At 38.1% G+C, this 12562-nt stretch overlaps 2 protein-coding genes across 7 annotated transcripts in view; one reads left to right on the top strand and one right to left on the bottom strand.

Annotated features, from left to right (window-relative positions):
- LOC107674806 (ankyrin repeat domain-containing protein 36C-like) overlaps window positions 1-9967 on the bottom strand; it is a 33044-nt gene extending 23077 nt beyond the window's left edge. Inside the window, exons 1-12 of the mRNA XM_016468911.1 lie at window positions 9763-9967; window positions 8945-9238; window positions 7037-7151; window positions 6779-6952; window positions 6385-6491; window positions 5557-5694; window positions 5200-5357; window positions 5022-5054; window positions 3865-3901; window positions 3699-3771; window positions 3549-3606; window positions 1572-1774 (exon numbers count right to left, since the gene is read on the bottom strand). Coding sequence (XP_016324397.1) covers window positions 1572-1774; window positions 3549-3606; window positions 3699-3771; window positions 3865-3901; window positions 5022-5054; window positions 5200-5357; window positions 5557-5694; window positions 6385-6491; window positions 6779-6952; window positions 7037-7151; window positions 8945-9141 — 1293 coding nt within the window. The 5' untranslated portion in view covers window positions 9142-9238; window positions 9763-9967. The remainder of the gene's footprint in view (window positions 1-1571; window positions 1775-3548; window positions 3607-3698; window positions 3772-3864; window positions 3902-5021; window positions 5055-5199; window positions 5358-5556; window positions 5695-6384; window positions 6492-6778; window positions 6953-7036; window positions 7152-8944; window positions 9239-9762) is intronic.
- Window positions 1-12562, top strand: part of LOC107674828 (inner centromere protein A) — a 37610-nt gene that overhangs the window by 3292 nt on the left and 21756 nt on the right. For 4 of the 6 annotated variants that reach the window (XM_016468932.1, XM_016468936.1, XM_016468935.1 and 1 more), the window contains exons 1-3: window positions 10391-10560; window positions 11359-11508; window positions 11950-12057. In XM_016468932.1, coding sequence (XP_016324418.1) covers window positions 11369-11508; window positions 11950-12057 — 248 coding nt within the window. In that variant the 5' untranslated portion in view covers window positions 10391-10560; window positions 11359-11368. Of the gene's footprint in view, window positions 1-10390; window positions 10561-11358; window positions 11509-11949; window positions 12058-12562 lie in introns of those variants that run through there. The other 2 variants (XM_016468933.1, XM_016468934.1) reach the window with 2 other exon arrangements.

Here is a 12562-nt window from a genome sequence, read left to right on the forward strand (position 1 = left end):
GGGAAAGGTGCCCAGAAGGTTATTCATGTAAAGGACTCTGGTAAAGGTGCCCAGTAGGTTCTTTATGTAAAGGACTCTGGTAAAGGTGCTCAGTAGGTTCTTCATGTAAAGGACTCTGGGAAATTATAGGTTGTAACAATGCCCTTTTTGAAGTGTTGTCATCCTGAACCAAAGCCTCTTGTTGGTCTTTTTCTGCACTTGGCATCTCCATGTTTGATTCCTTATCTCCTCCAGTAGGTTCTTCATGTAAAGGACTCTGGTAAAGGTGCTCAATAGGTTCTTCATGTAAAGGACTCTGGGAAATTATAGGTTGTAACAATGCCCTTTTTGAAGTGTTGTCATCCTGAACCAAAGCCTCTTGTTGGTCTTTTTCTGCACTTGGCATCTCCATGTTTGATTCCTTATCTCCTTCAGGTGTCCCATCACTTTTGTCTGAGCCAGACTCCCAAGATACCTCAGGGCTCTCTGGTTCCTTCTGTCCCAGCAATGTCAGAAATAGGTTCAGTGGCTTCTTCGTTTGCACTTCTTCTTCCTCGTCAACGCCATCCCAATCATCTTCATCATCATCTGCAGTAGTTAAAGCCTTTGATTTTGGTGATGCTGAAGGAGCATCCAGATTGCTGGTGTCAAGATCAGCTATTCCTTCATTTTGTCTAAGTGGAATAACATCAGTTTCATCTTGAAGTTGTGGATCACATTCAATGGTTGTCCCTTGAGAGGGCTCCACTTCTAAAATGTTCTTCTCAGCCTTCAACAGCTCCTCATCTTCATCATCATCTTCATCATCATCCCAATCATCATCATCACTTTGGTTTTCATTCTTGCTCTCAATTGGATTTCTGTTTGATGTTCTGCCCACACTTGGTAAAGAAGTTTCACATTCTGCAGGAGGACTTGGACTATCACTGGCCTCCTCGTTGTCCTCCTCATCAGAGAATCTCGCCTCGACTCTGACGGCTGACACAAGACAGCCATCCTCTAAATCAAGAATCCCTGGAATTGGACCTCCAAAAAGTGTCTTTTCAGGAATTGTTTCTTTCATGTCCATTTTATCTGGAGCATCTTTTTCTTGATCTGTCTTTACCTTCAAAGGACTGTCTCCTGATACTCTATCCTCCAACATGTCCTGCTTAGGTTGGTTGACATTTTCATCAGCCATATCTGACTGTTCTGTTTTACCAAGAGCCATGGTTTTGGGCAACCCAGGAAGGTCTGTTGTCTCACAAGCCACAGCAGCTTCCTCTTCTTCATCTTCCTCTTCATCATCTTCTTCACCATCTTCATTTTCATCTTCTTTATCGTCGCTGTCATCATCATCATCCTCATCTTCTCCTTCCTCTTCCTCCTCCTCCTCTTCTTCTTCTTCACCATCATCGTCGTCATCCTCACCTTCATCATCCTCACTTTCAGCATCTTCAGATTCGTCCTCTGGACTTTCGTTGCCTTCAATATCTTGTTTGCTACCAGAAGGCAGCTCTGAACCAGAATGGCAGGGTGGATTGGGTTGAATAAAAACAATAAAGAAGTGAAGAGTTAGACAATGTACCACACAGAGGCACAGTGAGGGTTACCTTAAGGGTGCTGCTGAAGGGGGTGGAGCTCATCTGGGGTGGGTGGGGTAAAGAGGCAGGTGGGGTTGCTACAGGGGGTTGGAGGGAGGTGCTGCTGAAGGGGAGTGGTCTAGACAGTGGTGGGCGGATTGCACCCTTATCCTCACTGTCCGGTTCAGACTCTGATCTGCTCCAGGATTTGTCTGCATTCCGATCTGCTATGACTGCAGACAGAGACAGCATATCACAATGCTCACTGGACCCTTTTACATTTTTTAAATTGTTGATTTAAAGGCACAATATGTAATTTTCGCCGCTAGAGGGCGCGTATTCAAAATAAACAAAGAGACAAAGGCGTAGTTTGATGACGCCGTGACTGAGTGTGGAATCATGGGAGTTGTCGTCTTCATCCCCACAGCCGATGCAATCCAACGGGACTCGGGCAGAAATCATGTTCATGGATGAGCTAATGATTTATTAACGTAGTAGTATGAAGCAGGGTGAGGCTGAAAGCCGTCGAAGTGAAATGAGGCCGCTGAACGAGCGTGATACACGACTCGAAAGCAGCGGAGCTTTTATTATGCCACAGTCGACTGCTTCCGCTCCTTCCGGTCGTGCGTATGTGAAAAAAAAAAGCAGCGCTGCTTTATCATACTAGATACATTTGAAAGTTCTGTTATAATGCTACTCTGTGCGGTCGTCACCGGTCTATTAAAACGCACAACATATTAAAGCGTCTTCTACAAAACAAAACGGAAATCGAGGGGTTATGACATCATTGGCAGGTGAGGTGACACAATGACACTATGGACACGGTCCGTGTCACTAGTTAAAATTGCTTTAACTAGTTTAAACATTCTTTGAAACATTTGGGATAATGTAAGTACACAAGTCAGCAAAATATATAACACTGTTCTAGTGGTTTTTGGATATTTTAATAAAAAAATCTTACATATTGTGCCTTTAAAATGTTAATGTACCAAGCTTAGCCAAACATTTTGAACACTTCCCCATTCAAGTGGACAACAGCAGTGTTTGCTTGCCTATTATCCTTACCAAGATGGCCACCTAATGGCCTTGCCTTAAATGGATAGTTCACCCAAAAATGAAAATTCTGTCATTAATTTACATATCATGAAAATCTGACTTTTCCTTTAAGTGCTAAAATCAGGTCCCCAGTGCATCTACCAACCAAGGAAACGTGAAAAAGATTAACCCAGGTCTGTTCATGCCACGTCAAGTCTGTTCATGCCACGTCAAGTCTGTTCATGCCACGTCAAGTCTGTTCATGCCTAGTCAAGTCTGTTCATGCCTCGTCAAGTCTGTTCATGCCACGTCAAGTCTGTTCATGCCACGTCAAGTCAAGTCCGTTCATGTCAAGTCAAGTCTGTGTCTCTAGTCTTCGTCTGTTTGGATTATGTTTGGATCACTCTGTAAATAAACTGCACTTGGGTTCTTCACTACGCTCGCCTTCAGTGGATTGATCTTTACAATCTGTAAGTTTACACCCATGGCGCCGTTATTGTGTTTTCACAAGCGACAACGGTGTACTAGTTCTAATGCCATGGCGAAAGTTTGAGCAAAACATGCTAACTGTTCTGTCTTTGGCTGGGACGGGGAGCAGCAGCTCATTTGCATTTAAAGAGACAGGCACGAAAAACAGCGTGTTTCTGGTTCCACTCAAAATAGGCATTTTCAAAATGATATAATAAATTATCTGTGGGGTATTTTGAGCTGAAACTTCACAGACACATTCTGGGGACACCAGAGACTTATATTACATATTGTAAAAAGGAGCATAATTTCATTTGTGTTCCGAAGATGAACGAAGGTCTTACGCGTTTGAAACGACATGAGGGTGAGTAATTAATGATAGAATTTTCATTTTTGGGTGAACTAACCCTTTAAAAGGGACTTTGCTACAGGGTAGGGGTTTCAAATTACAACACAACCAAAATTCTTACTGACTTCACAAAAACATTTACATTTAAAACTTACCTTCTACATTTTCCCTTTTTGAAGCGCTTATGAGTTTCTTCAAGTTTACTTTTTGTTTCTGTAAAAAAGCGTTGTACTGTATTACCTAACCCAATATTACAATATTTGTAATCAATTTTATATGTGCTATTCAGAACTGCTTAAAAATACCTTTGGGCTCAAATCTAACTCGTCGTCATCATCTGATGAAGGCCAGGAATCAGCAGCACCACTTTTTGATGCCCTGCAAATGAACACAATTTCGTGCTAGATAAAATGATAATTTGTAGCTGCTTTTATCACCCATTTGTTTTTTGACATATCAATGCCATTTCACCTGCTAATGGAGTCTGTGTGAGAATTGTCTTCTGTATCTGAGGAGAGAAATATAAAGGATTATCTGCGCTTAAGACAAGATAGAGCATAGCCAAGAAATAATCCATTGCTAATACAAACATTTTCTTGCCATATAGTTAACTAGAAATCTAAAGACCCATTCCCAATTGGGCTGAATATTAATTTGTGGTCAAACGATGCATTCCTACAGACCTATTCACACCGATAAATTATGTTTTTATCGTTTTTTTTCTCATTTGTTTGACAGAAAGACCAATGGGTTAAGACCAATAAGCATTTGGGTCAAGTATCTAAAACCTATTACACATTTTACATAGATGCTGAGAAAAAAGCAGTTTGACCGCAAACATTTTCTGTTAAAGTGGGACAATGTTTAATGTATATCACCACAACATCTGTATAGCTATTACAGTACACTTCTATTATAGCATATATTTCTATATCACAGCATTAAAGAGTAAGCGAAAATAGTCTTAAAAATACACTGAAGTACATTACATAAGTAAAACATTACTTTTACATTAACTTGAGTGAAATCTGCATTGTCTGCTGAGCTGTAGGCCCTTTTTTGCTTTAAATGGTTCAAGACTGGATTTTTTTCACCTAGTCTCATTTATTAACTTCATTCTTGGTGCGAGTAGATCTTTAATCTAGCATGTAAGCATACAACACACAAAAAAGAACAGCAAGAGACACCATGGTTTACCATTCAGCAACACTAAATGATTTCACATTACTCTTAATATTGTGTCTTAAAGGAATAGTTCACCCAAAAATAAAAATTTGCTTAAAATTTACTCCCCCTCAGGCCATCCAAGATGTAGATGAGTTTGTTTCCTCATCAGAACACATTTAGAGAAATTAATGTGGTGTTTTTATCAGCTGTTTGGACTCTCATTCTGACGGCACCCATTCACTGCAGAGGATTCATTGCTGAGCAAGTGATGTAATCTTAAATTTCTCCAGATCTGTTCTGATGAAGAACAAACTCATTTAGGCCTATATCTTGGATGGCCTGAGGATGAGTAAATTTTCAGCAAATTCTCATTTTTGGGTGAACTATTCCTTTAATCTCTGAAATGGCAAAGAATAATGTGTCTGATCTACAGCACATTGGCTGTCACACATTGGCAATACCTTTCCCTGCTCCTGCGGAGCTGCTTCCTGCTGCTACAACAGATGAGTGTGGAGTAACAGTGGGGAAACAGAACCGAATCAAAACACTGCAGTCAACACTGCACCAATACTGACACGCATACAAATGACACTGAAATCCTTCAATTATGCAAATCAAGTTAAACACAATTAGACTCACCATTTTTATCCAGAGCTGGTCCTCCCAAAGCCAAACCGGCCCCAATACCACCGGGGCTGCCGAGCACGGACGTCCGTTTCTTTTTGCTGGCAGTGAAATGGGAAGATGACTGAAGGGATCTTCTCTTCGTCCCATGCTCGATAATCAGATGTGAACATCTGGAACAGAACGATTATTGATATGAGCTCCTACAGGCAAACGCTTCAAACAAAGCTTTCTGTTTTCACAGCACACAACATCTGCAGTTCATTTCTATTAATGAAACATTGCCAATGTGAAAATATCGCTACCAGCATTTCAAATGTTCATCAAATGGTGAGTCTGAAATATAAGCAGGCAAAAGAAGAAAGTCCTTACGCGTGGTGTCCATTCATGACAGCATAATCATCAGAAGACCATCCCTTATCATCTTTCACTGTGATGTCAGCATCATACTGCAGAAGCAAACGCACCATGCTGATTTGTCCGTTGCACGCAGCTATCATCAGCGCAGACCTTAATAATGACAGACAGAATGTGAATCAATGTTGTTATCGTTAACTAAAAAATACTAGAAGACATTTATTTGAACTGAAATACATTTATTCTTAACATAATAATATTAATTTTACTTCAGTTAGTAGCGAAGACAACATTTTTCATTTCCATTTTGTTTTAAGTACTTAAATTACTAAAAGTGAAATATTAATAAAAAAATATACAAAAACCAATATAATAAACGTTCTATAAAAAATAAAGCAAAAAACAATATAACAATAATAAAATAAAAAACGACTCAAAATTGCTAAAAACTAAAACTGAAATAAAAATATATAAAAACCTAATAAAAAAAACAACAACAATACGACAATGACAACAAAATAACAAATTAATAAAAATAACTAAAATGCACAATAGATTACTCAAATGACAATAAAAAACTAAATTAAATCAAATTCAAAATATTAATAATGATTTCTTTGGCTTACAAATCACTTGTTGTTTATTTATCCATTTGTTTATCAGTCCTATTATTCCTGTTTATTTATTAAGTTTGTTGAAAAGAAAATTAATAGAGCACAATTTCATAACATTTCTCCATTATATCTTCCTAAACGCACACTAGAACAATACCTAACAATACCAAGATGACTACAGAACTTTCACTTTTGGATGAACTAATCCATTAAAGTGCGTCTTTCTAACCGTTGCTCCTGATTCTTGACATTAACATCCGCTCCCTCTTTCAGTAAAAGCTCAGTCATGTCTGCATGGTTTTCCATCACAGCCAGCATCAGTGGAGTGTTTCCATCCTGTCAATCAAACCACAACAAAACAAGATTGGACTGCATTAACTATCTTACCTTTCAATGTGCAAGACGATTGCTTTTGTATTTATAAGTGCATCCTTCTAGCTCAACCAATGGTATGAGTAAGCATTTTAGTGTACATTATGCAGTACTCACTAAGTAGAAAGTTAGTATTCCATTATTTCTGCAATTTGGCACTGCAGAAATTAAACACTTCATCTTAATGTATCAGACAGCCGCTGTGTGTGGTTAATACTGTGATAATCTGAAGTCGGACAGTATAGTTTCACCTTGTTCTGTGCGTTGATGTTGGCTGAGTGCTCCAGGAGCTGCAGCACCACAGGAAGGGAGGGGATACGGGCGGCCAGGTGCAGTGCCGCGTTTCCACTGATGTCCACCAGGTTGGGGTCAGCCTCATGTTCCAGGAGCAAAGAGACGGAGCGGTCTTGTTCACACTGAACCGCCTACCAGACATGCATAACAACAAAGACATACCAGTCAGCAAGTATTTATATGTATATGATTTCACAAGAACAAACTGAATGTACCTTCATTAAGGCGGAGCGGTTCTGATTGTCGCATAAGTTCAGCTTCACTTTGCTCTCCACTAAGAACTGAACCGCATCTGTGTGTCCGCAGGCACAAGCGATGTGCAGTGCAGTCCTGCGGGTCCAATCACAGAGGATAAATTAGAGCATTACTGAAGATACAAACAGTTTAAAACAACAGCAAATACGTTTTGTTGTTGTTTTGTTTTTTAAAGAAACCAATACTTTTATTCAGCAAGGTAAAGACATTTATAGTGTTACAAAAGATTTCTATTTCAAATAAATGCTGTTCTTTTGAACTTCCTATTCATCAAAGAATCCTGAAAAAAGTATCATGGTTTCCACAAAAATATGCAAGCAGCACAACTGTTACATTGATAATAATAAGAAATGTTTTTGAGCAGCAAATCAGCATATTATATGCATATGCATACAGCATACATACAGAATACCCAAAGGTTGCGAGTTCGAGTCTCGTACCGGCAGGGATTGTAGGTGGGGGGAGTGAATGTACAGCGCTCTCTTCCACCTTCAATACCACGACTGAGGTGCCCTTGAGCAAGGCACCGAACCCCCAACTGCTCCCCGGGCGCCGCAGCATAAATGGCTGCCCACTGCTCCGGGTGTGTGTTCACGGTGTGTGTGTGCACTTAGGATGGGTTAAATGCAGAGCACTAATTCCGAGTATGGGTAACCATACTTGGCCACATGTCACGTCACTTTCGTCACTTTTTCACTTTCATATTAGAATGATCTCTGAAGGATCGTGTGACACTGAAGACTGGAGTAATGACGCTGAAAATTCAGCTTTGATCACAGGAATAAATTACATTTTTAAATATATTAAAATAGAAAACAGATATTTTAAATTGTAATAACATTTCATAATATTACTGTTTTTGGTTGGTGAGCAGAAGAGACTTCTTTCAAAAACATTAAAAAATATTACAGACCCCAAACTTTTAAACAGTAGTGTATGAATGTTTCTTCTGAAAGAACACGGTGAAATAAGTCTTGGGATTTAAGCTGCTAGGACTGCAAAAATGATTATGCATCAACAAATGCTACCATTAAATGATTCTTCATGCATCATAATGTGAACAAGAAATCAAAATGGACCCTATTTACTCTATTAATAAACATTTGAGTATTTTTAGGTTATTCCAAATAAACATGTTGTTAACCAAACACCTATTTAGGCATTGATTTAGCAAACTGGTGTTAGGTCTAGCTGCATTTTAGTATAAAACACCCATTTTTTTACAATCCCATCAATTCTCAAATGTTCATGTTGAACATGGAAATAGTTACTTTATAGATGTATTAATTCCAGCTTGATGAACATTTTGATTTTGTAAAGAAAAAATATTTTAATGAAAAATAACTTTTACTTAAAACTGCTAAAAAAAACAAAAAAAGGTTATTCTTCTGTAGTGGAGCCAATTAAAAATCTAAAACAGACCAAATCCATATTGTATATGCACACTTTTGTTTTGCAAACTTAAAAAAAATAAAAATAATAATAATTTTAATGAACATTACGTTAAATTTCATGAAAAATACAAATATTTCTAACAAATATATAAAAGGAATTTGCTAAAAAATAAATATAGCTCATTCTATTGTAGTTGGGAAAATGAAAATGTTAGCAGGGGAAGGTGAAAAAGCAATACAACTACTGGCCAAATCCCTATTGCTGAGCCCTGAAGGAGAAGTCTGATGGTGACAACTGGGGCCGCATTACTGAAACTTTCTATCTTAAGTCTAAAGTTAAGATCTAACAAGGTTCAATCTGGCAAATGGCAAGTTCAATCTTCCATGTGAAAATCGCTGTCGGTGGTAAGATTCCGTATTTTCATTTTGCTTGGTCCACTACAAACAAAACAGTTGCAGTTCATCAACAGTTACCTGTTTTCCTTATCCAGCTGGTTTAAATCATTCTTTTTGGCCAGCTGTCTGAGTTTGACCACATCTCCGCTGAACGCAGCCTTGTGGACCTTCCCGAGGTCTTTCTCCTTCACATCATAGCTGGCCGACAGCACGCTCCCTGTCTCGGAGGGGCTGGGGGAGCCCTTCTTCTTCTTGAAGTTGAATATTTTCTTCATGCTCTGTGACGGCACATCTCCATCAGCGGATTGTCGTTTACCTGAGCTTCAGGTTTGGATCACCTTGCATGTCTCGTCCATCCTCTAAAAATAAATCCTGCAAAGAGGATTAGAGTTATTTTAATAATGACAGAAGCACAGGTCAGTCTGTCGTGTGCACGTTTAGTTTGCTGTCCTTATAAAACTTATGTTTGATCATGATTTATTCCAATAGACTGCACACAGTTTATTACAAACCCCATATAAAAAGATACTGGGGTGAAAAACCATGGTACGGTGGCAGTATCAGATGGTAATATCATGGTATTTTATTCAAATAGCATGGTGTTTACAAGGTACTCCAAGATACTTTAAAAACACCATGGCATTGTTTAAAAACCATGGTAAATCATTGGTTTTTATATTGAATAAGCTATAAACCAGTTAACTATACAATATATTGTATTATAATCAAATGCGACAGACAAAGCACATATAAACACAGTTGTTTAAAGAAAAAATTAATATATTTATATTGTTTAGAAAAGTTTATAATCTCAGTGATCAGATCACCTCATCGTGTTAATCTGCTAAATTAACAATGATAGTCAACCAATCCACCTGGCGAGTTTACAAACTCACCTACATTGTCGTTTCAGTATGGGGCGTCTATTAGTTGTATTTTAAACGAAAAATAAAACACGAAAAGATTACAAATGATGCTCGTTATCGAGTAAGACACATCGGGTCTGCTCAAGCAAGGAGCCGTTTACGACGCTAGCAAGCTAGCTGCTTCTGTTACCATGGTAACAGTGTGACGCTCGTATTTAATCCCAATAATTCATTCTCATTTTTTTGTACTACATACAAAACGGTTGGGAACTTTCGAGAACTCTTATAAATACATTTTAAACTGTCAAGCTGATCTAGTTTTATTTTTAATAAAAATGAACGAGCCTAATATCAAAGCACGGACCTCGTTACGTTTTGCTCCGTTTTCACACGGAATGTCGAACACGCCAACGTCACGATGGAGGCGGGGACTTCACCGCTCTCTTCCTGCATTGGACGGTTTGAATCAATGACAGGCATGCGTATCATCCAATGAGAGCACAGCTCGAAATGTTCTTGATTGTGATTGGCCAAATTCGCGTTGACAGACAGCAGTATTGTCTAATTGCATACACTGATTATATGGTCCCTCCCAGAATCGGCGGTTCGTAGCTCATTATTCGTCAGAGCAGAATTTTAAACTATTTAAACCGTTTTGAGCGGGTGGCAGAGCACCAAGAGACAGTGAGTGGAGCCGAGGAAGACATAAAGTAGTTTGTAATGTCAAATTAGCATCTAATGTTTATTTACAAAATAGAAGCCAGGATTATAACTTTGGATCATCAAGTCTTTGTTTTTGCAGTGCTATCGTGCATACAAGCTAAAGAGGTAGATGCCGTTTTAAAATGTACTATGCTGCTGATTAGATTAGCTAGGTTGGCTAAGGATTCGTAATAAGGTCAGAAATAAACTCACATGTTTTAGTTATTCGCATGTTATTTTGTGTAACTGTTAAGTGTAATATTCTTATGTCATAAATGTAACAAACGAAATGTAATATCTATTGGTTTATCTTACTCAAGCATGTTCATCTGCAACTGTGTTTGGACTGAGATCGGAATAAAGATTTAATGTATAAAAGCCAAATTAGATTAAATGTGTTTATACGTGACTGAAGAAAACCGTGAGAAAAAATGCGCTTGAAAGTTTGTCAGTCATAAATGGTTAGTACGCAGTAATCTAACGTTACCTGCATAAAGTCGGTGAAATGATTTCTATTGTCTTGAAAAACGCCGTCTAAATTCTCGATTTCTTTGTTGTAAGATGACCGATGTAAAATAAAGCGATTTCCAATGCTAGATCTGGATGCCAGTGAAATGCATGTAAATATAAACGAGTATGGGCCTTTTGCTCTTTGTGGTCAAGTTTACCACGAAAAAGCAAATGCATGATTTTACATTTTCTCTGAAACCGTAAGTTAGCATAACTGTTATGTGTATCTAAACGAGTGTGTTTTCAAAATGACAGCTTGAGAATAGTGCCCAGTGGAGTCATAAAGTAAAGTTAGTTTGTGAGCATTTGCATGCAAATTGATTTTATCCCCCAAAATGCCACTGTTTTACACTTCACAGATTGGCTTTATTCGTCAGTATTGCAAAACCAAGACCTTTCATTGTGTATTTCCAGGGACGCCACCATGAGTTCCTTGCCGGAGACCACGCGCTCCCTCATGGAGGTTTTTAATGGGAAACTGCAGGATTTTACAGATGAAATTGCCAATGTCCACATGGTGTGGCTGGAGGAGATCCAGCAGGAAGCTTATCGCATGTTTTCCAGGTGAGAGACACTGTAAATGTGAGGTGGAGAATGTTATACACTTCATACTGTTATATTCTGTCACTAGTTGCTTGTCACTTTGTGTGTATATGTGAGAATCACTCAGTTACTTTTCAGGTTATTATCCTCCCAACATGTTCTGTCTGCCAAAAGCCTTTATCCATGAAGAATGTTTTATTAGATTGTGCTGGTTTTAACCTTGTGTGAACTTTTTTTATTATTATTCAGTTAACTCTTTTGAAGCGATTTTTAACAAAGTTAAGCCAAATACAGTTTGAGTTTTCAGCGAAAATAAATTGTAAATACCTGATAATTCGGCAATAAATATTTCTTGCCATGAAAATAGCCACAGAACCTGGCATGGCGTTAAACACGAACAAAGAAGCAAACTATTCAGGTTATTAGACATGCTCATAAAAAACATGTTGTGTTGTGCTGCAGTGACTTCAGCACCGAGCCAGAACTCATGCCAAAGACTCCGTCACAGAAAAAGACAAACCGCAAGAAGCGAGTGTCGATGGAGATCAATGAGTCTCGCAGCAAAAGACGGTAAGGGTTTTAAGTCTTTAACTTGCTTGGTACAGAAACATTTTACAGGTCTACAGCAACATCTGTTGATATTCGTGTTTTATTAGACTGAGTTATTTGTTTTGTTTAGATTTCTACAATCTAGATGGTTTTTGACAGGTATCCTGTGGTCCTGTAGGGTGTTTTGTTTTATTAATTTATTTAAATAATCTTCCTGATAAATTGTAATTTTAAACCACTATAGGTTTCCTGTGTCTGTTTGTAGTGCTGCACAATTTGGACCAAAATTGTGATTTATTCAATATCAATTTGACTATAAAAAAAACTATGTATTTATCTATGTACACTGAACAAAATTATAAACGCAACACTTTTGTTTTTGCGAACAAAATTACACTTTTGTTTTTGCCCCCATTTTTCATGAGCTGAACTCAAAGATCTAAGACTTTTTCTACTTTTTCTATAGGCCTATTTCTCTCAAATATTGTTCACAAATCTGTCTAAATCTGTGTTAGTGAGCACTTCT

This window comes from Sinocyclocheilus anshuiensis, unplaced genomic scaffold (genome assembly GCF_001515605.1).
Source record: "Sinocyclocheilus anshuiensis isolate Anshui unplaced genomic scaffold, SAMN03320099.WGS_v1.1 scaffold941, whole genome shotgun sequence".
Classification (NCBI taxonomy): Eukaryota; Metazoa; Chordata; class Actinopteri; order Cypriniformes; family Cyprinidae; genus Sinocyclocheilus; species Sinocyclocheilus anshuiensis.